At 55.8% G+C, this 27,711-nt stretch overlaps 1 protein-coding gene and 1 long non-coding RNA gene across 2 annotated transcripts; both read left to right on the plus strand.

Moving 5' to 3' along the window:
- Positions 1–418: 418 nt before the first annotated feature.
- On the plus strand, positions 419–10,011 carry UTP14A (UTP14A small subunit processome component). Its single transcript, XM_048864373.2, has 15 exons — positions 419–564; positions 954–1,029; positions 1,598–1,668; positions 2,921–2,985; positions 3,243–3,385; positions 3,696–3,851; positions 6,446–6,565; positions 6,653–6,747; positions 6,944–7,067; positions 7,159–7,236; positions 7,331–7,685; positions 7,963–8,318; positions 8,572–8,762; positions 8,845–8,944; positions 9,500–10,011. The coding sequence occupies exons 2-15, from the start codon at positions 973–975 to the stop codon at positions 9,767–9,769; spliced, it is 2,181 nt and encodes a 726-aa protein (XP_048720330.1). The 5' UTR covers positions 419–564; positions 954–972; the 3' UTR covers positions 9,770–10,011.
- A 4,056-nt stretch (positions 10,012–14,067) lies between these two features.
- On the plus strand, positions 14,068–25,091 carry LOC142073209 (uncharacterized). Its single transcript, XR_012669950.1, has 2 exons — positions 14,068–14,152; positions 21,380–25,091. It is a non-coding gene; the product is annotated as an uncharacterized LOC142073209 (long non-coding RNA).
- The last annotated feature ends 2,620 nt before the right edge of the window (positions 25,092–27,711 follow it).

A 27,711-nucleotide genomic window follows, 5' to 3' on the forward strand; every position in this document is an offset into this window, starting at 1 on the left:
GCCCAGAGAGGTCCCCCCAGTAGGGGCAGTTCAGCCGAGCGACCGATGCAGAGACGGTTTGCCCTTGTCCATAGGGTGCGCTGGTCCGGGGCTTCCTGGTCGGGGCTTGCCGGTCAGCGCTCCCCGGCCACAGCAGCAGCAGCGCCGCCGCCAGCTCGGCCAGCACCAGGCCCACCGCCAGCAGCCCGTCCCGGCCACACGGGGCGCACCGCGGGCAGCCGGCCGAGTCCAGGGGCGGCGGGGCTGGGAGAGGAGGGGTCACCCCGGGCCGGGGCCGCGCGCCGGCTCCCCGGGGCCTGGTCCGAGCGGTCACCGCCGGCCAGCGGAAGAGCCCGCCCAGCCGGGCCTCCCGCGCCCCCACTGCCATGGCAACAGCCAGAGCCCGCCTGCGCAGCACGGGGCGGAAGTGCCCCGGCTCGCGGCGACGGCCGGCTCCGTGAGGGGCGGAAGTGCCGCGCTTTACGACCTGCGCGCTGGTGCAGGGCCGGCTCGCGGAGCGGCCAGTACTTGTTCCTACCCACGTGTGCTGGCCGGGCGGGGAGCCGGGCTGGGCGCGCGGCGGAGGTGAGGGGCCTGGGGGGGATGGGCCCTGGTCGTCGTCCCCCCCCCCCCCCCCCCGACTTGCGCGCGGTGTCTGGGGCCAGCCCGTCCCCGCCGGGCTCTGCCGGCTCCGCCCTGCCGCGGGGAGGATGGGGAAGCCGGACTACCGGGGCCCGCCTTTGGGGGGCGGAGGGGGGAAGCCAGGCGCCCCGGGCCCTGCCTTGGGGTGGGGGGAGCCGGGCCCTAGTCCCAGCTCTGACGGAAGCATCCTTGGCAGGCCTGTGCTGTCTGTTCGGTGCCGGTTTCCCAGGTAGCTCGTCCCGCAGGACCTGGCTGTGCGATCTACACCCGTAGCCTGTGCGATCCTGTGCCAAGGAGCCCAAGCCTGAGCCCGGCTCGTGTCTCCCCAGCAGCAGCTTCCGGGCGCTGCCGATGGCCGAGGAGGATTTGTTCCGGAGCGACCACCCCGTGAGCGCCAGCGAGGATGAGGTAGGAGAGGCTCTTGCGGCCCCAGCACTGGGGCAGTGACCTCAAGGCATGGCTGCGTTTGGGTCGCTTACCCCGAGCCAGTGCCAGGCTGCTGCTGACAGGAGGGCTCAGGCTCCCCAGGCCTCCCACGGGGGGCGTTGTCCTGCCCTGAGGGGTAAATACAGCGAGCTTTATTGTCTTCTAGTGTTGTAGTAAAATTAGTGAGGTGGAATAGGGGCAGGAAGTGAGACCGCCTTGCGGGGCAGGTCACGGTGGGTATATGAAGGTGGCCGTGCAGTGCAATGGAAGAGGGTCCTGGGGGGACTTGAGAGGCAGTGGGGGCAAGGCATATGGTGGTGGTGGGGCCTCAGGCTGAGCTGAAATTTGTGTTTGGTGATGTGGGCACTGCACTGCAGGGGTCAGGCCTGTAACTGAAGGGCAGCTCTGAAGGTGCCCAGCCCGCTGCCCCCCTTGCAGCTGCTGTAGGGGCAGGGCAGAGCTCCTCTGGTGATTGAAGGGACTCCTTGTGTCCAGATGCTGAAGGCCTGTGCCACTGCCAGCTGCATTAATTTTGTCTCCTGTGTGCCAGGGGGATGACAATGCGGAGAGGCGGCATTGTCAGCTCTTGGAGGCGGTCAGCTCCCTCGCTGGAAAGAAGCGGTGAGTGTTGGGATCACACTTACCCATCACCCAGGGGCTCAGTTGTTTTGTGGGGGCTCTTAGACACTCGTGTCCAGGCTGCCATGGTTCCTACGCTGTGCTCAGGGCAACTGAAGCAGCAGTGAAGGCCCCTCGGCTCCTGAGGTGTCTGGGAGGTAGCTAGCCCCACGTGCCCCCATCACAACCGTAGACCAAGAGGGTCAGAAGGGACCGCAAGGGTCATCAAGTCTAACCCCCTGCCAAGATGCAGAAATGGGCTCCTCTCAGTGGCGCAGGAACCGGGGGGATGTGGAGCCAGGCCAGGGAGTCCAGGCAGTTGAAGGGAGCTGTGATGGTCCTTCCACCTGCCCGGAGTGTGGGGGGATCTGCCAGCAGCCCCTGGCCCGTGTCCCCACCTGGCCCAGGGCAGGTGGAGGGTCCACATCTCGGCGCCGACTCCCCACAGCTGCCTGCGCTGCTCTCGTGGACCCAGCTCGCTGGGGGCCTCGGAGCCGCAGCCGGCCATGGTAAGAGCTGGGCGAGCAACTGTGAGGAGTCGCGGGCTGGGCGGGGACACAGGCTGGGGACTGCTCGGGCTCCACACACTGCAGGGCAGGTGGAGGGTCCACTGCAGCTCCCCACAGCTGCCTGCCCAGCTCTTATCATGGGCAGGCTGTGGCTCTGAGGTAGAACCCCTGGCCAGAGGGCAGTCTGGGTCCGTCCACCTGCCCTGGGCAGGGAGCCCAGGACACAGACAGGGGGCTTCTTTTGCCTCTTACTCCCCCAGGCAGTGGGAGGGGGCTCCCTGGCCCCATTCAGGCTTCTGGCTTGGCCGGGGTGGAGCCTCAGGGGGGCCCCCTAGGCTAATTTCCCTCTAAGCTGCACCGCTGTGCAGCAGACTATCAAGGGCCACACCAGGGAAAGAGGCACCCCTCCCCCGGCTGCTGTGGCAAGAGAGGACTGCGGGGGGAGTCCTCTCTCCCCTGGGCAGCCTGTACCCCAAACCCCTCATCCTCAGCCCCATCCTAGAGCCCGCACCCTCAGCCAGAGCCCTCACCTCCTCAGCCCCAGCCCTGAGCCCCCTCCAACACTCCGAACCCCTCAGCCCTTCCCCCGCCACACATCACCTCCATATTGGTACACCTAACAAAATTAATTCTGCACATGGAACATTGCCCACACGCACACGCTTTTGGGAGAGGCATTGCATGGGCAGGGGTGCTGGTGGACTGCACTCAAGAGGTCCCTAAACATTCTGCCTCCTCTCTTCTAGGCGGAAGCTGGCTGAACGCACAGAGGCGAGCGTGCAGGTGTCCGAGTTCAACCTCAGCTGTGAAGGTAAGCTCCTTCTCGGGAGGGGAGGGGAAGAGAGGGGATGGGATGAGCCTTTCTCCAAGCTGTTTCTGCAGCTCCCAGACAGGGGCTCCCCCTGCATAACTGGGTCACTTCATCCCTACTCCAGGGTGGTAGTGTGGGAAGCTGCAATGGGCTGTGTGGGGGGAGGGTGTAGGAACCCAGCAGGTGGTTCCCTGTTGGCGCCCTCTGCTGGGAGCTCCGTGACATCCTGCCTGCATTGACTGCACTGGTTCCTGCAGGCATCGGGGAGAAGCTGGTCCTGCCTGAGCTGCTGGGGTCCATCCGGGCTTCGTCCTCCCTGGGCATCGTGAAGAAGCAATTGAATAGAGTCAAGCAGAAAAAGTCCCTGGAGCTGCCACTCAGCAAAGAGGAGTCAGAGCGGGTAAGACTCTGTCTGTCCGTCCATCCATCAGGGCTCGTGGGAGGTCACTGATGGACCTGAGCCGGGAGTGCCTGAGGTGATGGGGGTAGGTCAAGGGCAGAGCAGGGTGGGAGCGAGTTGGGAGTGGAGCAGGGAGCAGCCATGGAGATAAGCACTGATGTTTGGTCTCAGTCCTGTGTGACTGAGCTGTGAGTGCCTCTCCCTATCTGGGTTACTTGCTGGGTTTCCTTGCTATCCAGACCTTGGGGTCTGGTGTCTTTGTAGACCTGGGGCCTATTGTGTCCTCACAGACTGTCTCTTGGGACTGCAGGTTGTGAGGGAAGCTGCCTACAATAAGACCTCGAAGGCTGTTGCCAAGTGGGAGCAGGTGGTTCAGCAGAACCGACGAGCGGAACAGTTGGTTTTCCCCCTGAAGCAGGAGCAGATGGGGGTTGCACCCATCGAGGAGGTGTTGACCGGCTGGAAGGTGGGTGCTTTTGCATGGCATGTATGGGAGGGGCGGAGGGGGGTGCAGCATTGGCACAGGTGTCTAGGCCCCTTTGGGGGTGGTTTGTGCCTGATCCCAACCCGAGGACGCTGGTGGAGCAGGAGTGCATCAGGCTTCTGAGCACTGGGCGAGCCCAGGCCCAGCCTTGTTGTGGCAGGCGGGGCTGAGCTTCACACCAGGTAGCTGAGAGCCACGGTGAGAATGAGGGGCAGTGCCTGCTCCGGCACGCAGGGGGTGTGTGTCTGTGCTCTCACGTTAGCTCGGCGGGGCCATGGCAAGCCATGCAGCTTCCGGGGGAAGGTTCAGCGTGAGGCTGGGCGCACACAGAGCTGGGCTACTTGGAGCTGACCTCCCCGTGTCCTGCCCTGCATTCCACACTGGTAGCCAATGCACAGCACTTTGCGGTGAGGACAGACACGCATGGTGAAGGGTGCGGGGGAGTGGTGTGTGGCCATCCCGAGCTCTGCTGGCTTGCTCTTTGCCCCCAGATCTGAGTAGTCCCCTTCCTCTCAACCTTCCCAGGGCCAAACAGATTCCAAACTGTCCAGGGGCCTCGCTCAGGAAGGAGGGAGCAGGTCAGAGCTGTCCTTTCCCCCTGCAGCTCCCTTCTCTCCTTGCTAAGTTCCTGACCTCAACCCAGGGTCCTGACACCAGAGTCTCAGCTGAATACTGCACAGCTGCTCTCGGCGCCTGCTGGGATGCAACAGGAAAGCGGGAGGGGGCTGCCTTGTTAAAGTCCCCAGCCCCCCAGCTCTGCCTTCTTCCCACCCAGAGAGACCCCCTCCCTAGCCAGATTTCTGCTCTTTCCCTCAAGATCTGCAGTGCTGGAGCTCTCCAGTGATGAGGGACCCTTCCACTGGGGCAGGGTCCTCTCTCCCCACAAACAGCGGGACCATTACAGCCCTTCCACAAACATTCCCCCTGTGCAGAGTGCAAGTTGAGGCAGGAGGTTGCTCCAGCAGTCCCAGTCCCAAGTGAGGTAAATGCATGGGGAACCCAGAGCTATCTCTGGGTAGGGCTCAGCACTGGGGCCTAACAGTCCCCAGTCCAGAGGGAAGCACGTGCTGTAACTGCCCTTCCAGCAGCGCAAGGGCTGGAGGGGTTCTCTGGGCCTGGCCTTGCCGACCAGTCCAAGGGAAATGCAAAGGCTTCGCTGACCACTGCAAGCTTGCTCGTAAAATTTTTCCCCCAAAGAAGGGAGCTTAGGGCTGTAAAAGTGAGAGCTGAGAAATGGGTCTGCAGTGTGCATGGAGAGTCTGGCTCTCTGGGGGCACCCACAGCAAGAGGCCCAGGTAGGTCCCAGTGATGTGATGGGCTCTGAGGAGCCTCTTTCAGATGAGGTGGGAAATCAGCCCTTTGCTCCCCCCAGTAGGTCCTAGGGCTTTCTCTCAGGGGGGTCACCTGGGAGTCCTCTCTAGACTCTGCCACGGGGAATCCCTCCCATTCAGTCCCCACATTTCCCTTGTGGTTTTGGTTGGTTTTGGCCACTTCTTGTCCTGAGCAGCTGTGCATGTTGCTGTGCACGTTAGCAGTGGCTGCGTAGTGCCACAGAGATGGCTGTGTTCGGGTGCTGGCTGTTGGCCGAGATGAAAGGTGTCCTGTGAATTCTGAGCACACGTGCCTGGGTGGCTGACAAAGGCTGTCAGATGGGCATTCTGCATCCCGTCTTCCCCCCGTGTTCCCTGGGCCGTAGGGGTTTCCTCTGGGCCACTGGCTGGGGAGTGCTGGGTTGGAGGGGTTGGACTGGGGACTGAGCCAGGGTTGCTGGGGTTTTTGTAAGTCACCTCTACCTCTCTGACTATGGCCAAGTCTAGCCTTTCTCTAGCCTTCAGGGCACTGCTGGGTAGTGCCCTGTGGTGGTAGAGGAGGCTTTCTAGCTGTGCGTGGTATTCTGGGGGTGCCCACCCCATGTGCTGGCTGGGGGTGGCTGGTCCGCGCATCAGGCCTGGCTTGATCTCAGCCCCTGGCTGATGTTGAATTTTCACCAAAAGCCTTGTAAAAGTGACAGGTTCTTGCTGTTGTGCCCCCTTTGCCCGAGCAGACTGGCCTCAGGAAGTTCCCAGACCCAGTCCCCACCCACCTAACCCCCATCACCTGGGGGTCCTGATCCTGCACCCTGAAATCCCCACAACAGTGGGGACCAGGTGGGGCAGAAGGATTGGGAGCAATTAATGGGGATGTCTCCCTTACCCTTCTGTGAAAATTGCCCAGCGACCCATAGTACACTCGTCTGGGTGCCCCCTGCTGCCGGAGCCATGTGCTCGATTGGTCCCCCCTCTGGGAGCTATGGTGAAATGGCCCCCACTCCTTTGGATTATTTTGAGGGTGAGGAGCTGGCTGAGGCTGGGGGCTCCCACGTGACTAGCAGCCCTCACTGAGCTGGGGCAACTAAGACTGGCTGGTGGCTCCCCTTGCTAACCTCGGGGCCCGCAGGAAGAGGGGAATCCTTCCCTCCCTCTGGGCCTGCTAGGGGGAGTGGGTGGGATTGCCAGAGCCCATGGCCAGGGAGATCCCAATGAGGTTGCCCCCGCATGCCTAGCATGTGCTCACTTGCTGCCCTCCTTGTCCCAAAGGCCCGAACACCGCTGGAGCAGGAGATCTTCAGTCTTCTCCATAAGACGCAGCAGCCGGTGATGGACCCGCTGCTGACGCCTCTGGAAGAGGCCTCGCTGCGGGCAATGAGCCTGGAGGAGGTGAGTGGGTAGTGCCCTCCCTGTCCATGCCCCCCTGGGTGCAGGCCCCCCTTGGAGCTGGCCGTCACCCCGTGCTGTGTGTTTCAGGCTCAGCTACGCCGGGCAGAGCTGCAGAAGGCCCGTGCTCTGCAGTCCTACTATGAGGCCAAGGCCCGTCGAGAGAAGAAGATCAAGAGCAAGAAGTAAGGAGCCGTCCACACAGGTGTTAGTGTGTGGGAAGGTTGGGGGACCTGCGAGGAGCCCTGGGTTCAACTTGCCCTGGAGCCCAGGTGCAGGGCGGGTTAGCAATAAGCTGGGGTGAGCTGTCTCACTTCCTGCTGTGGGAGGGCAGCTCAGCTGGCGCCTGCACCTTCTGACTGCTCTGCTCTCACTGCACAGGTACCACCGAGTGCTGCAGAAGGGCAGGAGTCGCAAGGCCCTGAAGGAGTTTGAGGTGCTGCGGAAGCTAGACCCCGAGGCTGCCCTGACAAAGCTGGAGGAGATGGAGAGAAGCAGGATTGAGGTGATGCCTCAGGGACCCTCTGCACCCTGAGATCCCCCAGCTGCCCAGAGAAGCCCTTGCTGATGCCTCTCTCTGCTTCCTCCCTCCCTAGGAGAGGATGAGCCTCAAGCACCAGAACAAGGGGAAATGGGCCCGCTCCAGGGCCATTATGGCCAAGTACAACTTGGAGGTGAGAAGCTGTTGGGGGAAGGGTGGCTCTGTGTTGAGGGCAGTGTGGGTGCTCTGCTGGGCCTGGCTGTGAACGTGTTTCCATCTCCCCACAGGCCCGCAAGGCCATGCAGGAGCAGCTGTCCAGAAACAAGGAGCTGACCCAGAAAGTGCCTATGGAGCCAGAGGGCGAAGAGGAGGGCGACATGGCTGGGGAAGACCTCCTCCCGGACTCCATCAATGAAGTGCAGCCCAGCACGGACGGAGCCAACCCTTGGATGTTGGGGAAACCCAGCAGTGAAGTAAAGGACTCTGGGACGCAGGAGGACCCCAAGGACCCTAGAGAGTCTGCTGCCCCAGAGGATGCTGGGAACGAGGGAGAGGAGATGTCAGAGGATGAGATTTTGTTACAAGACTTTGAGCAAAGACGATGCACACGGCAACAACAGACAGGGAGCCCAGAGCCTGAGGGTGAGCAGGCTGGGGCCAGATGTCATGGGCCCGGAGCACCATTGTGGGCACTCTGGGGCCTGGTGTGGTGGGAAGACAGGAGTCAGGTTTGGAGCCTCCTGCCACCATCTGTCAGGAGCTGGTTGGGCTGGAAGAGAGGCTGTGTGAACCCCTTGCTACCCTGCTGCTCTGAGGGGAGCAGCATCTCACCCATCAGCCCGATGGTCCCCCCTCACCCTCCTTCGTGCCTGTTATATCCACAGTGGGTAGCAGTGCCTTCACCCAGTGCTCTCTGCAGGTGCTGGCGAAGCGGAGGAGGCACGCTTGTTTGATGAGCTGCTGTCGAATGTGCAGACGGGTCCTGGAGTGGAACAACCTGCCCAGGGGCCAGAGGGGCCGCTGCTGTCGGAGCAGCTGGGCAGGCGGCGCACGCTGGAGGAGATAGATGCTTTGGGCCAGGAGGAGGGGGCAGAAGAGCAGGAGCGGCCCTGGCCCACCGGGACACTGCAGGAGTCAGAGGAAGAGGGCAGTGCTGGGGGTGGCCGCACGGTCAGGAAGGCACCTAAGCAGAAGATGATCAACCTGCAGGCTGTTCTGGCTGGGGAGTCCCACGTGATCCAGTGTCCTGCCCAGCCAATCTCTGTGCAGGACGAGGTGAGCTGCGCTCCGTGCTGCCTACTGCCATAAGGAGTGGGGATGGTGCAGGCAGGTGCCATGGGTGTGATCTCTGTCTTGGAGAGGGAGGCAGGCGGGTGCCATGGGTGCTAATCTGTCTCAGGGAGGGGGCAGGTGGGTGCCCTGGGTCTGAGCCGTCTCAGGCACGGGGAGGGGGGTAGGCGGGTGCCACGGGTGCTAATCTCTGTCTTGGGAAGGGGGGTAAGCGGGTCCTTATCTCTGTCTCTGGCAGGAGGAGGAGGCTGCAGACCAGAGGCTGGTGATCAAGGAGGCATTTGCGGGGGATGACGTCATTGCTGACTTCCTGCGGGAGAAGCACAAGGTGGAGCAGGCAGGGAAGCCGCAGGCTGTGGACCTGGTCCTACCCGGATGGGGCGAGTGGGGCGGCACGGGGCTGCGGCCTAGCGCCAGGAAGAGGAAGCGGTATGTGCAGGCAAGGCCAGGGCATGGGGTGTCTCACCCCTCACCGGAGCCTTGCGGCCTAATCTGTCTCGTTGTCTCTCAGGTTCCTCATCAAGCCCGTGCCAGGGCCACCCAGGAGAGATCGGCACCTGCCCCATGTCATCATCAGCCAGCAGCGCAATGTCTTGGCTGCAGCACACCAGGTGAGGGGAGCCCCACCCGCCCTGGTGGCAGGCCCCGCGCCTTGGGGCCCCACCCATTCAGAGGCCAGCTTCCCTCCCATCCCCCAATGAGTCCCTGAATAGGAAGTCGTTGTTCAGCCCTCAGACAGACCAAAGGGCACTGTAGGGACAAAGAGAACCACAGTGGCTCCAGTGCACAGGCTTAGAGTAGGTCGGGCAGGCGCTTTGGCCAGCAAGGAGGTTGTTTCAGGAATCACTTCCCTCCCAGGACCAACCTCCATGGGCCCTGGCCTCGGCTGACTGCGTAGGGGTGCCAGGGTTCCAGCTGCAGCAGGCAGGCGCAGCACTGACACCGTGGCTTCCGTGCAGCAACCAGCATCACAGCTGGGCTCTCCTCTGCCTCGGCTTGGGGCTGGATCCCCACCAGCCCTGAATGCTGGGGTAGTGGGGGCCTGGAGTGAGGATCCAGCCTATGCGGATCTCTAGCAACCCCATTAGTGTGCCCTAGCGGGACCAGCCACCCCCAGTCTGGTGCCAGGACAGGGTGCTGACCCTGTCTGTATCCTCCTCTGGCAGGTCAACGAGGTCCCTTTCCCCTTCGACCGCCGCCAGCAGTTTGAGCGGAGCATGCGGGCGCCGGTGGGGCCCACGTGGAACACACAGCAAGCTTTCCAGAAGCTGACAGCCCCCCGCATCCTCACCCAGCCAGGCCACATCATCCAGCCCATATCTGCCGAGGACGCCAGCCCCCAGAGCACTGTGCCCACCCGCGGAGGCAGCACTGCCCTGCCGCCCACGCCCCAGCGTTCCAGGCACCACCAGCACCCCCACAAGAAGGCTCGCTAGGCCAGAGGGGCCATGCTGCTTGTGGCAGCACAGAGACTGAGGGTGGCTGTGAAGTGCGTGGCCAGGCCCTGGTAGGGCTAGGAACTGCTCGGTGAGCAGGTGGGCCGGGCTGGCCCTAAGTGAGGGCAGAGGATACCATGCCATGTTCCTGCCCTAGAGGCAGGGGCACTTTCCTGCGCCCACACAGTGTGCTGCATTCATCTGGAACCAGAGCTCCTTCCCCAATAAATGCTCTGGCGGAAGGCTTCTCTGTGCTGTCTCTGCGCCTCACCCCTACCCCTGGGCCCTTCCAGGCAGGCTGCAGGGGGGTGGGAATTGAACTAGTCTGTTGTAGGAAAGCAGTGCTTGGCTGCTAGCAGCAAGGGTGTCTCACCCAATGCTGCTCCCTCCTTTCCCAAGCGAGGGCTGGGTTTGGCTGGGCTCAGCTGCTCTAGCTGATGCTGTGTTACATCCCCTCCTGCAGACAGGACAGTTGGATTTTCTGGTGGGAGCAGAGCAGGAGTACTAGGGAAAGGGTGGGCAGTCCCTCCTGGCATGGAGGCAGGCTAGGATTTGGGAATGGAGACAGAGTGCTCTGGCTCACTTGGTAACCTGGGTGCAAGCAAACAATATGCATGAGAATACAGCTAAATGTAAATGTGCACAGCTGGGAACAGAGAGTGTCAGCCATGTGTACAGGGTGGGCCACTCTGTCCTGGGAAGCAGAGACTCTGAAAAAGATTTGGGAGTCGTGTTGGATAATCAGCTGAACACAAGCTCCCCACATGTGGCCAAAAAAGCAAATGCGATCCTGGGATGCATGAACTGGGAATCTCGAGTGGGAGCAGAGAGGTTATTTTACCTCTGTCTTTGGCACTGGTGTGACGGCTACTGGAATCCTGTGTCCTGTTCTGATGCCCACAACTCCAGCAGGACGGTGATCAATTGGAGAGGGGTCAAAGAGCCATGAGAACGATTAAAGGATTAGAAAACCTGCTGTGGAGTGACAGGCTCCAAGAGCTCAGTCTGTTTAGCTTCACACAGAGAAGGTGAAGGTGTGACTTGGTCATAGCTGATAAGTACCTACACAGGGAACAAATCTTTGATAGTGGGCTCTCCAGGTTAGCACACCAGTGTAGCACAATGCAGTGGCTGGAAGCTGAAGTTAGGTCAATTCTGCCTTGAAATAAGGTGTACATTTTTACTGGTGAGAGTAATTAACCCTTGGAACAATTTACCCAGGGCTGTGGTGGATCCTCCCTCAGTGACCATTTTTAAATCTAGACTAGCTGTGTTTCTAACAGATCTGTTCTGGGAATTATCTGGGGGCAGTTCTCTGGATGATCACACTGGTCCTTTCTGGCCTTAGATTGTGTGAATCGGGGGGAGGGAGCGCAGACCTCCCCTCTATGCAGCCCAGTCTCCCTGCTCTAACCTGCCATGCTTGCAGCTCCTGCTCATCCTTGCACTATCCCACCCCATTCTTTCTTATCACAGCACTGCATGTGCCCTGGCTTGCCCCTAAACAGCCAGTGCGCAGGGACTTGGGAGGCAGCTGTCCTGCATTCCTTGCTGGGGGACGAGTGGGAGAAGTGCAGAGCAGGCAGCGTTCACACCCCCCCATCCCTTCTTCTCCATCAGAGCTCTGGGCTTTTCTCCACACATAAGTATTCTGTGAGCTAAAATAGCTTCATAGAATCATAGAATATCAGGGTTGGAAGAGACCTGAGAAGGTCATCTAGTCCAACACCCTGCTCAAAGCAGGACCAACACCAACTAAATCATCCCAGCCAGGGCTTTGTCAAGCCGGGCCTTAAAAACCTCTAAGGATGGAGATTCCACCATCTCTCTGCGTAACCCATTCCAGTGCTTCACCACCCTAGTGGAAAGGTGTTTCCTAATATTGAACCTCAACCTCCCCCACTGCAACTTGAGACCATTGCTGCTTGTTTTGTCATCTGCCACCACTGAGAACAGCTGAGCTCCATCCTCTTTGGAACCCCCCTTCAGGTAGTTGAAGGCTGCTCTCAAATCCCCCTTCACTCTTCTCTTCTGCCAACTAAAGAACCCCAGTTCCCTCAGCCTATCTGCGTAAGTCATGTGCCCCTGCCTTCACCATGGCCACTGGCTGGGGCAGCACAGTCCTGTGGGGTCAGAGCCTCGTGCCCCACTGTCCCCCATGACTGGGTAGCCTTTGTTTCTAGCGAACCTTTTCAACATGAGGCAAGACCCTTAGTGTGAGGAGCAGGCCAAGTGCACTCCATGGGATCCTCCCCTCCCCAGGGGCCAGAAGGATGCTCCTCTCTGGCCTCCTTGACTGGGTGTGGTCCCTTGTGCTCTCCCCCTGTCCTTGCCTTGTGGCTCTTCCCCAGCTGGGGCGGTGGGCACCCAGTGACTCTCTTGGTGCTGCTGTTGGGAAAATATTGATCAGAGCAACCTTCCAAAGGCCTTGGACCCATATGTCCTGGCTGGGAGGGGGAGCTGGCTCTGAGGGGGGCTGGGCTGGGCCAGTCATGCATGCCACATGGGCAGCTGCGGAGAAAGTTTCTTACCCTGTTCCTCTCTGCTGCTGGCAGAGGAAATCTGGCTCTACAGCATCAAACCACTGGGAGCATCCCTCTGTTTAAAAAGTATTGGAATGGCAGGGGAGGTGGTGGTGCTCAGCAGCAGTTGGGGGGAGGCAGTCCTGGGTTGCATGCGTGTTACACTTTGCCCTCCACATGCAGCGCAGGGGGGTAGTCATGGTTCTTAAGGATAGGGTCACTAGGAGCCCTTGCTTGAGCGTAGGGGTTGGGAAATGCATGGAAATATGAACAGCCATCAGTGTGGAGGATGCAAGCTTAGAGCCCTTGATTGCCCGGCTTCCAGCCCAAACTCGTTTCCTGAAGCCAAAAGGGAGTTGTGCAAGCATCTGTCTGTGGAATATGGCCCATTGTGGTAATGCTGGGGGATAGGGAAGCTAAACCATCCCGAGTGTGGGGTGTAGCACAGGGGCTGGGGTGTTGGAGAAGGGCACCTCTAGCAGCAGCACTCATCTCTTTTGCCTGGCTTCGCTTGTTAGTACAAATGTACCGGAGGAACAGCCACCTTAGGGCAATCAGAGCCCAGCTCTGCAGATACCGTGCCAAGGTCTGCGCTGCCTGGAGCCTTCTTCCAGACGGTGTCTCAAGAGACACCTCAGGCTGATCCCACCTGCCCCTTGTCTGTGCTCAGCCACAGGATGAGATACCACTGGTAGCACCCTCAGGCCCAGCTTCAGGGCAGCAGACAGGGAGAGCGCTGCCACCATGCAGCCAGGGGCCCTCGGCACAGCCTCCTCAAGGGGCATTGAGGGCAGACTCTGCTGATTGCCAGCCTTGTCCTGGGGGCTTTGCAGTGTGTGCTCCCTGCCTGCACCCCTCAGCCCATCCGCTGCAGTAGGAGCCAGGCCCTGGCCATCCCTGCACACTGGCTGCATGCCTTGTCTGGTGCAGAGTGCTAGCCCACTGCCATGCACAAGTGGGGCCCTTCACATGCTAGCTCTTACCCCTGCGCTGCTGAAGTTGAAGGCTTAGCTGCAACTTTAAGGGTGGGGCTAGGAGGGAAGGTCATTTTATCCAGTGCCATGCAGCAAGGTGACCTGACCTCCCAGACGCCACTATACCCCTCTCCCAGGGTGGGTCTGCCCTGCTCATGCCAGGGACCCCTCCTCGGTGCCCTACCCTTGCCGGGCTATTGTCCACTCGTTCTGCTGCCTCCTCTAGCACAGGCAAGTGCTGCACCCTCCACAGTGGGGTCTACAGCCATTTCAGACCCCCCACTACACACCCACACTCACCAACACACAGTGTGCCTCTCTGACACAGACACCCCCCAGAGCACCACACACACAGAGCGCCTCTCTCTGTCTCACACACACACAGTGTGCCTCTCCCCCCCCCCCACACAGCGTGGCTCTCTGATGGACACCCCGCAGACCTACACACACACAGCTTCCGCAGCGCACCTCCCCACACACAGCGTGCCTCTCTCTCTCTCACACACACAGAGCAAACCCACCCCCACCCCGCGTGCCTCTCTCTCTCACACACACACACAGCGCACCTCTTCTCCCCCACACACACACACGCAGCGTGCCTCTCTGACAGACACCCCACAGAGCAACACACACAGCATCCACAGCACACACCCCCACACAGCGTGCCTCTCTCTCACACACACAGCGCAAACCCACCCCCACCCCGCGTGCCTCTCTCTCTCTCTCTCTCTCTCTCTCTCACACACACACACACACGCAGCCCCGCCTTCCTCTCTGCTTCCCCGCCCCTTCCTTCCGAGCCCCGCGCGGCTGCTGCTGCGCTCGGTGCCTGCTGGGCTGCGCCGGCGGAGCTTCGTGGGCTGGTCTCTCACTTTCTGCTCTTCCTGGTACGTCCCTTAGCTGGCCCCAGCCCTGCAAAGCCTCGCTCGCCTGGAGCCAGAGGCTGCTGCCCCTGGAGTGGGCCGCTGGCTCCCTTCCTCCTCGCTCAGCTCTCCGCGGCAGGCCTGCCTGGCTCTGATGCCTAGCTCCTGCCCTTAGCGGTAGGCACAGGCTGTGTGAGGAGTGTCGCACGTACTATACCGGGAGGGCAAGCAGCCACCACTGCACTCCCCAGAACCAAACCTTGTTCCCATTAGACGAGCGCCTTCGGGGCTCTATTGTGCCAGGTGCTACAGAGACCTGGGCAGTGCCCACCCCAGCCGAGATCAGAGTCCTGTTCGGCCAAGCACGGCCCAGACACAGGGAGAGACTGCCCCTGCCCCAGCCGAGATCAGAGCCCTGTTGTGCCAGCGACTACAGGGGCAATCACAAGAGCTCACCATCTACAGACTAGGCAGAGGGGAAACTTGACCAAGGTCACACAGCAGGTCACCGGCAGAACCACAAACAGAACTCAGGAGTCCTGACTGCAAACCCGATGCCCATCCCACTGGACCACACTGCCTTCTGGCACCAGGGGGTGGGAACGCTCCTACTTCACAGCACAAGCTGGTGGCTAGCTGAGGGGGTCAGGAAGAAACGTCCCAGGGGGCAGATTATCCTATAACCACTCGCATCAGGGCATTTTGCACCTTCCTCACAAGCAACTGGCCCTAGCCACTGTTGGAAACAGGACTGGGCTGGGAAGAGCCTGCTCTGCTCCCGCTCAGCAACCCCCATCTTTCTAACAGAGGGTACCATTAATTCCCTGCCCTGGGAAATTGGCAGGGGAGGAACCCTGCTGCGATTACCTGCCCCCTCCCCCCCCCCCCCCCCCAAGCACTATGCAGGGATGAGGTGCTGGGCCATGTGTCCTGATCAGGTGCATACTTTGGTGGGGGAAGGGTTCACTAGCAGGGAGCCTGGGCTCTGGCCGAGGTAGGGATGTGAGAGAAGAGTCTGACTGCTCAGCTTGTCACCACAGAGCTGTGTGGTGACACATGGCACTGCGTGTAGCACAGCACCATTAGCAATAAGCTTCATGCTAGCTTTGGTGGAGTTCAGGAGGCTGGAGGGTTGGTGGCATTGGCTGGACTGGCCCTGGCAAGCAGCTCCATGGCCCACTGGCTGCACCCTTCAAACGCTTCCCCTAGTTCACCAGCTGCATTTGCCCATGATTAAGGGAGGCCCATTGGCTCCTGGCTTTATCTGTGCAACCAGCCTGCCTGCCTCCCTGACACAACGCCCCATCCCAGATTTAGAGTGATCATCTCTCCCCAATTCCCATGGTAACATTTCTCTGGCTCAGTGAGCTCCAGGTGTCCTCTGCCACCACAGCACGGCCCTTCTCCCACCATCAGGCTGCTCACCTCCTCTGAAGCTTTTCTGGCTCTTTTGTAAACCAAGGTTTCCTGAGCAGCCTCCCCACAACATGCAACACGCCCCTCTATCCCCTGAGTCTGGCCCGGCCCAGCCCAGAACAGGCTTTCCTCACAGCAGCCTCACCCCTTCATCTTAGGCCCTCTTTCTGCCACTGACACACCTGCCTTAGCTGGGCTGTCTGTAAAGACTCAGCCTTTGAAGGAGACACTAACCCGAGTCTGGGGGTGTGTCCAGAGAGGCAACAATTCCAGAGCAATTGTTAAGACTGGGGAGGTGAGAGCCCTGGTATCCCGGCCCCAGTATTCCCTGCCAGGAAAATAAGAGCTTCTTCTCTGAATGTTATGTATGTGAACCCCACTGATGGGGTGTGCACCTCATACAAGACCTTCCAGCCAGCAGCGTCTGTGGGGGAGCAACCCCAGCGAGTAAGAATCCAGTGTTGCCTGCCCCCTTCCAGGAACAGACCCTTCTGTCGGAAGTACTTCTGGCTTGTTTACCAAGCATACCACACCGCTTGGCAGCTGGTCTGCCCTCTTGGCAACGCACACTCACTTTAGCCATGTACCAACTGCAGGGTGCTGAGGATCCTCTTTTTCACCTCCTGGCTGAGCACAGGACCTCAGGCGCCAAGCCCTGCTCTGCATATGAGGGCCTCACACTGGCTACCAACAGATGCTCCAGATGCCTCTTCTGCTTGGGAACAGGCCATATCCCACAGAGCTGCTACGTCTGCTGAGTCGTCTCTAGCAAACGCTAGCAGGCAATCAGCAATGGGTTGTTGGACTCAGGGCACAAGGAGGCCCCCAAGCAAGACTCCCCCTCAGCTGGAGTGCACCAGTCCCTTTGTGTGCTGGAGAGACAGGGCTCCAGCCCACATGCTGAGCCTCTGGTCTCCTGCAGGCAGGAAGCCTGACACTATCTGAAGGCTGATCAATGTCTCCGGGGACCTAGCGCTGCAGCCTCATTGCTGACTGCACCCCCTCAGTGCTGACTTCCCACAACCAGCAGGAACCTTGCTCCCAGCACAACCCCTGGCACCAGCTTTCCCCTCAGAGCCAGGCAGGAAGAATAGAAAGGAGCCATGAGGCCCACACCTCCCCTTGCTGCTGAGGCCCCAGCAGGGCAGTAGCCACCCCTGTTCAGGAGCTTCTGGATGCACTAATGCTCACCACCTCAGTGTGGTTGCCTTTAGCATAAGAATGTAACATAAGAACGGCCATACTGGGTCAGACCAGTATCCTGTCCTCTGACACTGGCCAATGGCAGGTGCCGCAAAGGGAATGAACAGACAGGTTATCATCAAATGATCCATGCCCTGTCACCCAATCCCAGCTCAGCTTCTGGCAAACAGAGGCTAGGGACACCATTCCTGCCCATCCTGGCTAATAGCCATTGATGGACCTATCTTCCATGAATTTATCGAGGTCCCTTTTGAACCCCGTTATAGTATTGGCCTTCACAACACCCTCTGGCAAGGAGTTCCAGAGGTTGACTGTGTTGCATGAAAAAATACTTTCTTGTGTTTGTTTTAAACCTGCTTCCTATTAATTTCATTTGGTGGCCCCTTGTTCTTGTATTATGAGGAGTAAATAACACTTATTTACTCTCTCTATACCACTCATGATTTTATAGACCTCTATCATATCCCCCCTTAGTCACCTCTTTTCCAAGCTGAAAAGTCCCAGTCTTATTAGTCTCTCCTCATACAGAAGCCGTTCCATATCCCTAATAATTTTTGTTGCCCTTTTCTGAACCTTTTCCAATTCCAATATATCCTTTTTGAGATGGGGAGACCACATCTGCGTGCAGTATTCAAGGTGTGGGCGTACCATGGATTTATATAGAGGCAATCTGATATTTTCTGTCTTATTATCTATCCCTTTCTTGATGATTCCCAACATTCTGTTTGCTTTTTTGACTGCCGCTGCACATTGCGTGGATGATTTCACAGAACTATCCACAATGACTCCAAGATCTCTTTCTTGAGTGGTAACAGCTAATTTAGACCCCATCATTGTATAGGTATAGTTAGGATTATGTTTTCCAATGTGCATTACTTTGCATTTATCAACATTAAATTTCATCTGCCATTTTGTTGCCCAGTCACCCAGTTTTGTGAGATCCCTTTGTAGCTCTTCGCAGTCGGCCTGGGACTTAACTATCTTGAGTAGTTTTGTATCATCTGCAACTTTTGCCACCTCCCTGTTTACCCCTTTTTCCAGATCATTTATGAATATGTTAAATAGGACTGGGCCCAGTACAGATCCCTGGGGGACACCACTATTTCCCTTTCTCCATTGTGAAAACTGATCATTCATTCCCACCCTTTGTTTCCTATCTTTTAACCAGTTACCAATCCATGAGAAAACCTCTCTTATCCCATGACTGTTTATTTTCTTAAAGGCCTTTGGTGATGGACCTTGTCAAAGGCTTTCCGAAAATCTAAAAACCCTATATCCACTGGATCACCTTTGTCCGCATGCTTGTTGACCCCCTCAAAGAATTCTAGTAGATTGGTGAGGCATGATTTCCCTTTACAATAACCATGTTGACTATTTCCCAACAAATTATGTTCATCTATCTATCTGTCTGACAATTCTGTTCTTTACAATAGTTTTAACCAATTTGCCCGTTACTGAAGTGAGGCTTCAACATCACAGGCCCAAGCCCTTAGCAAGGGCTCCAATGTCACAGCCCCAGGATGGGAGACTGATGGCCTCCAGAGCTGCCTGTGGCAGTGTTCCTAGCATGGCTGAGGTGCCCCACTTCCTGTCATCAAGTGCCAGGCCCTGTCTGGTGCCATGGGATCAGTACCTGCTAAAGTCCCTGCGACACTCAGGAGAAAGTTAATTCTACCATGGGATCTGCCTTACTGTCTGCGGACATCTCAGAGCTGAGCCAGGGACCCTCCCCAGCACCACCTAGCAACTCCCGCCCCCCATGACTACAGAGGCCTATGATCCTGCCCTCTCCCATCCACCTTCCACATCCCTCTGCAGCAGCCCTTCTCATGAGACACTGCTGAGGGCAGAGGTAGCCGCCGTCCTCCAGCCAAGAGACATCAAAGAGGTAATGCAGGAATCTAGGGGCAAGGGTTCATGTTGTTTCCTCATCCCAAAGGGAAGGAGGGCTGTGCCCTTAATGGACTTGAGGTTTCTACACAGACCCATCCAATGCCTGTAATTCAGGACAGTGATGCCCCTCCATCATCCCTTTCCTAGCCTCCGTGATTGGGTCCAGCTGTTGGCCTCCAGGCCAGAACATAAGCAGCCAAGTCTAGTGGTTGGAGCTGAAGTCAGAGAGTCAAGCCAAGGGTCAGAGTCCAGAGGCAAGGACCAGGAACAAGACAGGAGCCAGGTCCCAAGAGAGAAGCCAAGGAGAGTCCAGTTGTGCAGATAACTTTCTGTGCTGCTCTTTGGGTTTAAATAGGAAGCCCTGACCAATCAGCAGTCCCAGTGTTCCTCCAATTAGGGCACAGGAAAGACTTCCCTGAGGTAGCTTCAGGTTTCATGTCTCCCCCCTCAGTCAGTTAGCAGCAAGCTGGTTGGTGGGAGCAGGGTGGTGCTAGCAAACATCAATCCCTGTGGACCCCCAGGTTTTGAGATGTGGGGCCATGACACTGGGATCCTGTTTTCACATAGGCTCTCATCCAGCTCCTACAAAGTGCCTACACCAACAGTGCCAACACAGAGCATGGACCTTTGGTTTCCATTATGTCTTCAGAGCCTCTAGCACTGCCTGGCAGTGGTGGCAGCTTGCTTCAGACTTCTGGGGGTGCACAGCTAACTATTCCCAGAGGACTGATTTTGTCATGGGAGATCCCTTCTGGATGCCTAATCAGCTTTAATCACCCTGAGCTGTTTCAGACTCTAGGCCTGCACATCAATGACAAGAAATCCACCCTGGTTCTTTCCAGAACTCTTGGGGTCATAGTGCCCATCCTTGAGTCCAGACAAGAATTTACCATGATGGGGCATCCACTGTACACTGGCAGAGAAGGGGTTAAAAGCAGCCAATAGGAGAGGGGCTGGGAAGAGCAGCCAATCGGGCCCAGTAGGCCCACATAAGAAGAGCCTCAAGGCAGAGCAGTGTCAATAGCTGTCTGGAACTTGAGGAGGGAGTACTGTGTCTGGAGAAGGTGGTAACCCTGTTGCACCTTGGACAGAGCAGTGTAGACAGGAGCTTGGGGAAAAGAGAAGGAGCTCTAGAAGGGCTGCAGGCATGGGCAAGTGGCCCAGGGAAATGCAGTGATAGTAGAGGCAAAGGGGCACAGTTAAGTGACTGCTGTTCAGTGTGTCCCTGGGCTGGGACCCAAAGTAGGAGGTGGGCCTGGGTTCCCCTCCCGCCCGCCATTTGCCATGGGGGAAGTGGCAGGATAATTGACTACAGTTGTCACTGGGGAACTAAATTCCCTCTAAGCTATGTGGCTGCTCAGCAGCCTATTAAGTGCTGTGCAGGCACTCAGGGCTGTGGCAGGGAGAGGTACCCCTCCCCACGGCCCTGACCCTAGAGCTGCCATGGTGGGGAGAGGTACCCCTCCCCCACAGCCCAGGGGGAGTCCTCTCTCTCTGTTGTAGCCCAAGGGCAGTCTGTACCCCAAATCCCTCATCCCTGGCCCCACCCCAGAGCCTGCACTGCCAGCTGGAGCCCTCACCCCCCTGCACCCCAACCTTCTGCCCCAGCTCTGAGCCCCTCATCCCTAGCCCCACCCCAGAGCAGACCTCTCACCCCCCTGGCACTCCAACCCTCTCCCACACTCCAAACCCCTTCGCCCCTCCCCTGCTACATCTCTTCCATATTGGTGCACATAACAAAATTCATTCTGCATGGGGGTGGGAAAAATTAGAGGGAACGCTGCTGGGGAAGCATCAGGACTACGAGTTAAACACGGCCAGTGGCTGGAGGGCTGAGCCGCGATGAGGACACTGCAGTTCCTGACACTGTGAGGGGGATGCAGGCAGACTGCGGAGAAGGTGTGATAAGGTGCAGTAGTGTCAGCCTTGAGCCACTCCCCAGAATGACCAGGAGGCGGCACCAGTCTGGTAGTAAGTGATGTGCTCTGTGACACGTGCCTCTCCCAAGACAGGGTCCAGGCACCTGTCATCCCCAGAGGTCTCAAGAAGGGCAGACAAGACACAGCCATAGTGTTGTGCAGTCCCTTCTGGGGTGAGGCTGTTCTGGTTCACAGACCTGTTATAGCTGTCTATACAGTCTCCTGTTCCACTCCTCAGTATCCTGGCCCAGTATCTTGCAGATCCTTCACCCTGACCCCAGCTCCCTGCCCCTGGCAGCATGAATACTAGCCGGCAATCATAAATGTGTCCAATTGTGTTATGAACTGGCATGCCGGTCCCTTCCCCAGGGACCAGGACCCCCTCTACTAGGGCCAAAGCAGCTTCACTGATGTGCCCAGCGGTGTTCCTCTGACTGAAATCTGCAGAGCTGCAACATGGAGCTCAGTCCACACCTTCACCCAGCACTACTCTCTGGATGTGGCCTCTAGGTGAGACCACAATTCAGGGCAGCTGTTCTACAGTCTTTCTTTGGCTAGGACTCTTTGGCCCCTCCTCCTCCTCCTGGTCTGGGAACTGCTAGCTAAGCACCAGGAGTGGAGTTAACATAGACAGTATGTGCCAAAAAGTGAGTGGTAACTTACCTACACTAATGATGGCTTTCTGAGATGTTTGGATCCTACATATTGCCTTCCTCTTCTGCTCCTTCAGAGTTCAGCTCTTTCTCTCTTGGCTTTTGCATACATGAGCAAATAGAGTGGTCACTGGTGCTTAGAGCTTCTTTCCCTTTGTCTCCTGCAGCAGGTGTGTGAGGACAGGCAGGCGCATGGACAGCCCAGAAGAGACTGCTGGCCAAAATGTTCCAAACCGATGTGCACAAGTGGGATGTACCTGGGCAAACATCATGAGGACTCAGTGACTGTGGGTCAGGACCTGCTGTTACTACCCCAAGGGGACTTGTGAGTCCTGTGCAGCTGGTGTGCCTGTGAGGACATGACAAGGCCTTTATCTGCGCATTTGTAGGAGACTGCAGAGAATCCTGCCCTTCAGTCTCCACTACAGGGAGCTCCCCTACCCTAGCTGAGCTAAACCAAAGCAAAGGACAGCAGAGATGCTGTTTTGGATCAGAAACTTGTCAGACTCCAAAGAAAGTCTGCAGCTGCAGGTCAGGAAGAACCTCCAGCCAGTATTGCACAGGCCCCCCAAATGGCAGCTTGTGACAGTTTGTTCTTCGGACCCCTTCAGCAATTGCAAGTGTACAAAACTAAAGTCACTCAGACAAGGGAAAGCTCAGAATTCCCACCCGGAGAGTGGCAGCCTTCAGAGAAATGAGAACCCTCCTCCACAGTACCCCCGCTTAGCAAACCAGGTTCCACTTCCCTTCTCAGAGCCTTGGCCTCCTGGCAGACAGGAAGATGAAAACTAGTTTGCTCTAGAATGGCATTGCAGCCTCTGTGGAGCAGTGCTGGCTGGGATTCCCTCTTGGAATCTGGCATGGGTAGAGCCCAGCTGGTATCCCAGCACCAGGATGGAGACCCTCTCCATAGACATGCCAGCAAGCTCTGTTCCAAACCAAGTCAGGATGTGGGTGGAGACATAGGTTCTAGAATATCCCACCATTTCCCTGACCTGAATGCCAGCTCTAGATCATGTTATATTGCCTTGGCAGAGAGCTGAGAAGTTCATCTGCATTTGGGAAGGCTCCTCAGTCCACGTGGATCCAAGCCCCTTCCACCACCCTACAGAAACCCTCCAGCATTCCTGGAGTTTTGCTCATTTACACCAGTAAGTGTACTGGCCACTGAAAGAGACTTGACCTGTGAATTTGCCTTCTGGCTTATTTAAGAGTCCTGAGCAAGCGGTGCCCCTCCTCACTGAGACAGCCAACTCCTCATTCAGGAGAGGAAGAGACTCTTTCCCCACCCCCACCCCCTTCAAACACGCAATTGCCTGACCAATGCTGAAGAACCCCTGCTCCTGGATGCATCAGGGTCCAGGGGAATGCACTGAACTGGTGTGAGACCTTTCTGCAAGGATACACTGAAAGGGCAGTGATGCAGAAATTGCACCTCTGCACCCAGACTGCTCACTGGGGGAGTCCTACAAGGGTCAGTTCTCTTTCCAGGCCTATTTAGCATTTACAGGCAGCTCCATCTGTACTTCACCATCTATGGCAGTAAATATTGCCCAGCAGTCATGCAGCCCCCCAGGATGCAGGCTGCTTCCTCTTTTAACCTATTTTTGTCATCGTTGGAGGAACTGGCAGCAATGTCGTCTCCTCTGGCTAAAGGTGTATACCCACCACTGTATCACGTCCATCCTCACTTTAGGAGTGCTCTAGATTCCTCACTTATGCGAAGTGCTCATCTACCAGTGTCTGCAAGTAACATCCTGCCATCTCTGGCTAGCAAAGTGCTCCTGTCCCAGCCTAGTGGATGGGGATCTGGCCTCAGTAATGCCTTTGCTACCTCCTGGCTGGCTGTAGCAATGTGATACACCTGGACGTGAAGCCACAAGCTGTCAGGAAACTCCAGCTTGTATAGAATGCTGCAATGTGTCTCCTCAGCAACACAGATTTCTGCAAGCGCATCAGACCTGCCCTTCGCTCTCTCCACTGGCCTCCCGTCGGGTATCTTGTCAAAATCAAGATATCGGTCCCCCTTCTCAAGGTGTTCCAAAGCCCGTGCCCAGGTTACTTTACGGATCCCCTAAAGCTCCAGGCAGAGCACCATGGTTGCAGCACCACTCCTCAGCTCCCACCTCCGCAAGGCAAGACTTGTCAGAGCAGGGGACAGAGCTTTCTCTGGGACTGGTCACACACTGGAATGAATTCCCCCTGCAAACCTCATCACCTTCCATTGCAAGTGCAAGTCACACTCCTTCCACCTGCCTTCTATAATTGCATCACAAAGGACAGGGATTAATACTTGTTTAATAATATTAATAAAAAATCCACAGGTAACTTTCCCCTGCAGAGAGAAAATAAGGAGAGAACCACATCTGATGACTGTTTAGTTGCATCCCTTAATGCACAGTTGGAAGGTGCTCAGACACCATGGTGATGGGCATGATATAAGAACCTGTTTAGACTAGAAGCTGTACACACCTCCTTGGGAGGAAATCTGCCAGGTCAGCACTATTGTGACAGGGAGTCTTCTGTGCAAGAACATACTTTCTCTGCTGGAAACTGGATGTCCTAACACCTCACTAGTTTCCCACTGGGTAAACACCTGTTTTAGATCACCAAGCTGTCCTCTCAGCAGGGAATTCCCTGCTCTAGAGCACTGTCCTTACTGTGGCACGGTCAGGCCTTGTTCATCTCTTGTGCCAGCCAGTGCTGACATGCTCTCCCTGCCAGGCTGCTGGCTGCAGAGGAGATTGCAGCAGCAATGTTGGGTGCTGTATGATAAGTCAGATTATTTCTGTTGTGAAATTCGGAGGGTAAAGGAGCTTCTGTAATTAGAGAGCAAACGAAAAGCAACCCTTTGCACCATTACATAAGTCTCCTCTTGCATGTGGTAACCCCCAGAGAGAAGCGGATCTATTAATGCACATGCCTTCCTCTAGATGCACAAGCACAGAGCGTCCCCTGAGAGAACTGCAGTCGGCTGCAGTTCGCTCTTACTGGCCTACTTTCCAGGCTACGTCAAAACCAGGTTTACAGAGCAGAGGAGCCTCCGTGAAAGAGGCTAGTACTTCCCATACCAGCAAGGAGCATGTGCTAATGGCAGGCATGGTGGTGCACACACAGCCAGGCACTGAGTCCTGGCCAGCCTGCAGACCAGGTGAAGGATGAAGAGGCTAGTGAAGTTTGGCTGCTGTGAAGTGAGTGGGAGAATCACAATGGCGGGTCTGTTGCATCTGACTGATCTCAAGTGACCATGAGCTCAGGGGAGGACTCAGTTTGGTCTGAGCAGGAGATTGGCCAGGCAGCCAGTGGAGGAACCTGTGCTTAGAGAGAGGACTGGTGTGTACAGGGGAAGGTCCTGCAGGAAGAGCCTCTGAAATTCTCCAGGAATAAAGAAGCTACTGCAGCTCGAGTGGTTCTTCTGTGCTACAGGGCCGGGAGCAGGTGTTTTCCTCTGACTTTGGCTGGGGAGAGAAACTGGGACAACCGATTTAGCAATGGAATTCCCTCCCAGCACTGCAGCTGTGTACCTGCACCTCTGGTTGGTGACAGATTTCAGCTTGATGAAGAAATTGCAGGGTAGAATCTCTGGCTTGCATCAGAGTAGATGGCCCCTCCAGACCGTCAGATCTTGGAATTTGTGAACCTCTGAGTCAAAGTTCAGACACAGGAAGCAAAAGTGGTGAGGCATCAGGAGGGTATGGTCATGACAGGACCAGGCCCCTGCGTATGAAGATAAAAACTAGAATTACTTCATCTGTGAGAGAGCACTGCAGAGACCTATGCAATAAAGGAGAGTCCAGAGAAGGCCTATTTGACCTGTCTCAAAAGACAAAGCTTTGGATGAAATGAAAAAGCAGCACGTTTAAAACTGACAAAAGGAAATCTGTGGTTTTTTTGTGTTTTATTTTTTGCATGGACTATAAATAACTTGTAGACTATGCTGCCATGGGGTGTTACTGAGGCAAACATCTCAGTAAGAGTGAGAAGAAGCGCAAGGATTTATGTGAATTCCCAAACAATAACAGGGCAAGTCTATGAGAGGGATGCTGTTTGGGGCAGTGGCTCTCTCCATGTTCCACCCAGGGGAAGCAGGTGGGGATTTCAGTATTTAAGGTTACTATGTAGGGAAAAGAATCAGCCTTGCATAGTCCCCCTTCTATGCCTGCCCTGGTCTCCTATGCCCCCAATCAGCCTACCCTCATCCCCTGGACAAGCTTGCACATTAGGGCTGCCCATGGGTCACCTACTTGACCTTAATCCTGTCCCTTCATAACCTGGCAGTCTCCTTCCTCCCCAGAGCCTCCCTCTTCTAGGTTTTCCTCCCCTCATTGTGGCCCATTAATTTTTTTAAATTATGTTTTTGCTTGTCAGGCAGGGGTAGGGGCCCTCTGCTGGGAGTTTCTAAATTGCTTCACAATATTCCTTGGGACCCTCTCCTCAGCAGGGCCACAACCCCAGACCCCTCTGGTCCCCTAGGTCCCTCTCCTCAGCAAGGCCGCCCCCGGCTCCCCTCCCCCAATGCTCTTCTCAGCAGAGCGACCACCCTGTCCTTTTCATTATTTACCACTTCTCCAAATTTTCTCATTTGCAAACTTTATCAGTGATGATTTTGCTTTTGTTCTATGTCACTGATGAAAATGTTACATCGCATTGGGCCAAGAACTGATCCCTGTGGGACCCCACTGAAAACAGACACGCTTGATGACTATTCCCCGGTCACAGTTACATTTTGACACCTATCAGTTAGCCAGTTTTAATCCATTTAATATGTGCCATGTGAATTTTACTGTGTGGTTTCAAGTCAAATGCCTTATGGCAGTCTAAGTCTATTACATCAACTATTACCTTTATCAACCAAACTTGCAATCTCATCAAAAATGACATCAAGTTAGTTTTGACAGGATCTATTTCCCATAAACTCGTGTTGATTTGCATTAATTACATTATCCTCCTTTTGTTCATTATTAATCGAGTTCCATATCAGCCGCTCCATTATCTTGCCTGCTATCAATGTTAGGCAGACAGGCTTAGAACTACTTGTGTCATCCCGTTTAACCTTTTTAAATATTGGCATGACATTAGTTTTCTTCCTGTCTTCTGGAACTTCCTCAGTGTTCCAAGACTTATTGAAAATCAACATTAACGGTCCAGTGAGCTCCTCAGAAAGCTTTTTTTAAAATGCTTGGATGCAAGTCATATGGACCTGCTGATTTAAAAATGTGTAATATTAGTAGCTTTTGTTTAGCATCCTCCAGAGATACTAGTGGAAAGGAAAGAATATAATGTCATCGCCATATAAAACTGCCATGTTTGTTTTACCCCAAATACAGAACAGAAATATTTAATCAACACCTCTGCCTTTTCTTCCTTATAATTGCTAATTCTACTATTTCCATCTAGTAATGGACCAATACCATTGTCAGGATTCTTCCCCCCCCCTTCCTTAACTCTACTGGCCAAAGGTTTCTCCTTGTGTCCCCTTGGCTTCCCTTTTCAGTTTTTTACAATTCCTAACTTCTGGTTAATGTGTTACTATCAATGTCCCCTTTCTTCCATTTGAGACAGAGGAGGTATGTTGGGGCATAGGATAGGTGAGAAGGCAGGGAGGGAAGCAGGGTGTGGTGTGTGTTGGCACGGGGACAGAAGCAGGCCCCTGGAAAACAAAGGGGGCAGAGTAGGCTGGGGGATAGCAGGCTGGGGGAAGCATCACCAATCCCACTCATTCAAAAACAATGAGTTAAGCTACAAAAATCAGGAGCTGGGCTTAAAAAAAAAAAAAGAGAGACTTAAAAAGAAAACAATACACATGGGTTCTTTTTCTTTGCCTTCTGGCTTCCAAGTCTTCAGGTTTTCAAGCACTTCTCCACATGCAGGAGGGCTAGAAATGTGCTAGTTTTTAACTAAAAGCTGAGATTCTCATATAATCACAGGACTCCAAGAGGTGGGGCTTTAAAAACACCAAATATTGCAAGATTTATTATCATGGGAGGGGGCAACACTGGTGGTAGGTTGCACCATGGGGTAGCAGAGGGGCCAGATGATGCTCAAGACTACAAGAAGCAGAACAGATACTAGCAGGCTGCAGAATTCATCAGTCTCTGCTTTCTAGGTCATAGAATACTTGAATAAAAATAGTTAACTGCAAGCTCTCATCACTGTAATACAAAGAACAACATGTGGTACCAGGAGCAGCGGGATTTGACATGTACACAGCCAGGATGGATGGATGGATGGCTGAAACCAGCCCCAGAATTAAGGTTTGGAGGCCAAAAAAAGTGGGGGAATCTTGGAAGCATTTCAAAAAGAAGTGGTTCTTTTATATGACTACAGTGGATGGAAATACAATAAGTAATGCTAGGAAAGAGGTCTTGTTAGTAACTGTAGCTGGTGCAGAGACCCTAGATATTTATTACACACACACACACACAAGTTAAAAAAAATGTAAAAGTTGTGAAGTCAAGCACTCAAGTCAGGAAATGCCAAAATGAAGGTTGCTCATGCA

The sequence above is a fragment of the Caretta caretta genome, chromosome 9 (assembly GCF_965140235.1).
Source record: "Caretta caretta isolate rCarCar2 chromosome 9, rCarCar1.hap1, whole genome shotgun sequence".
NCBI lineage: Eukaryota > Metazoa > Chordata > Testudines > Cheloniidae > Caretta > Caretta caretta.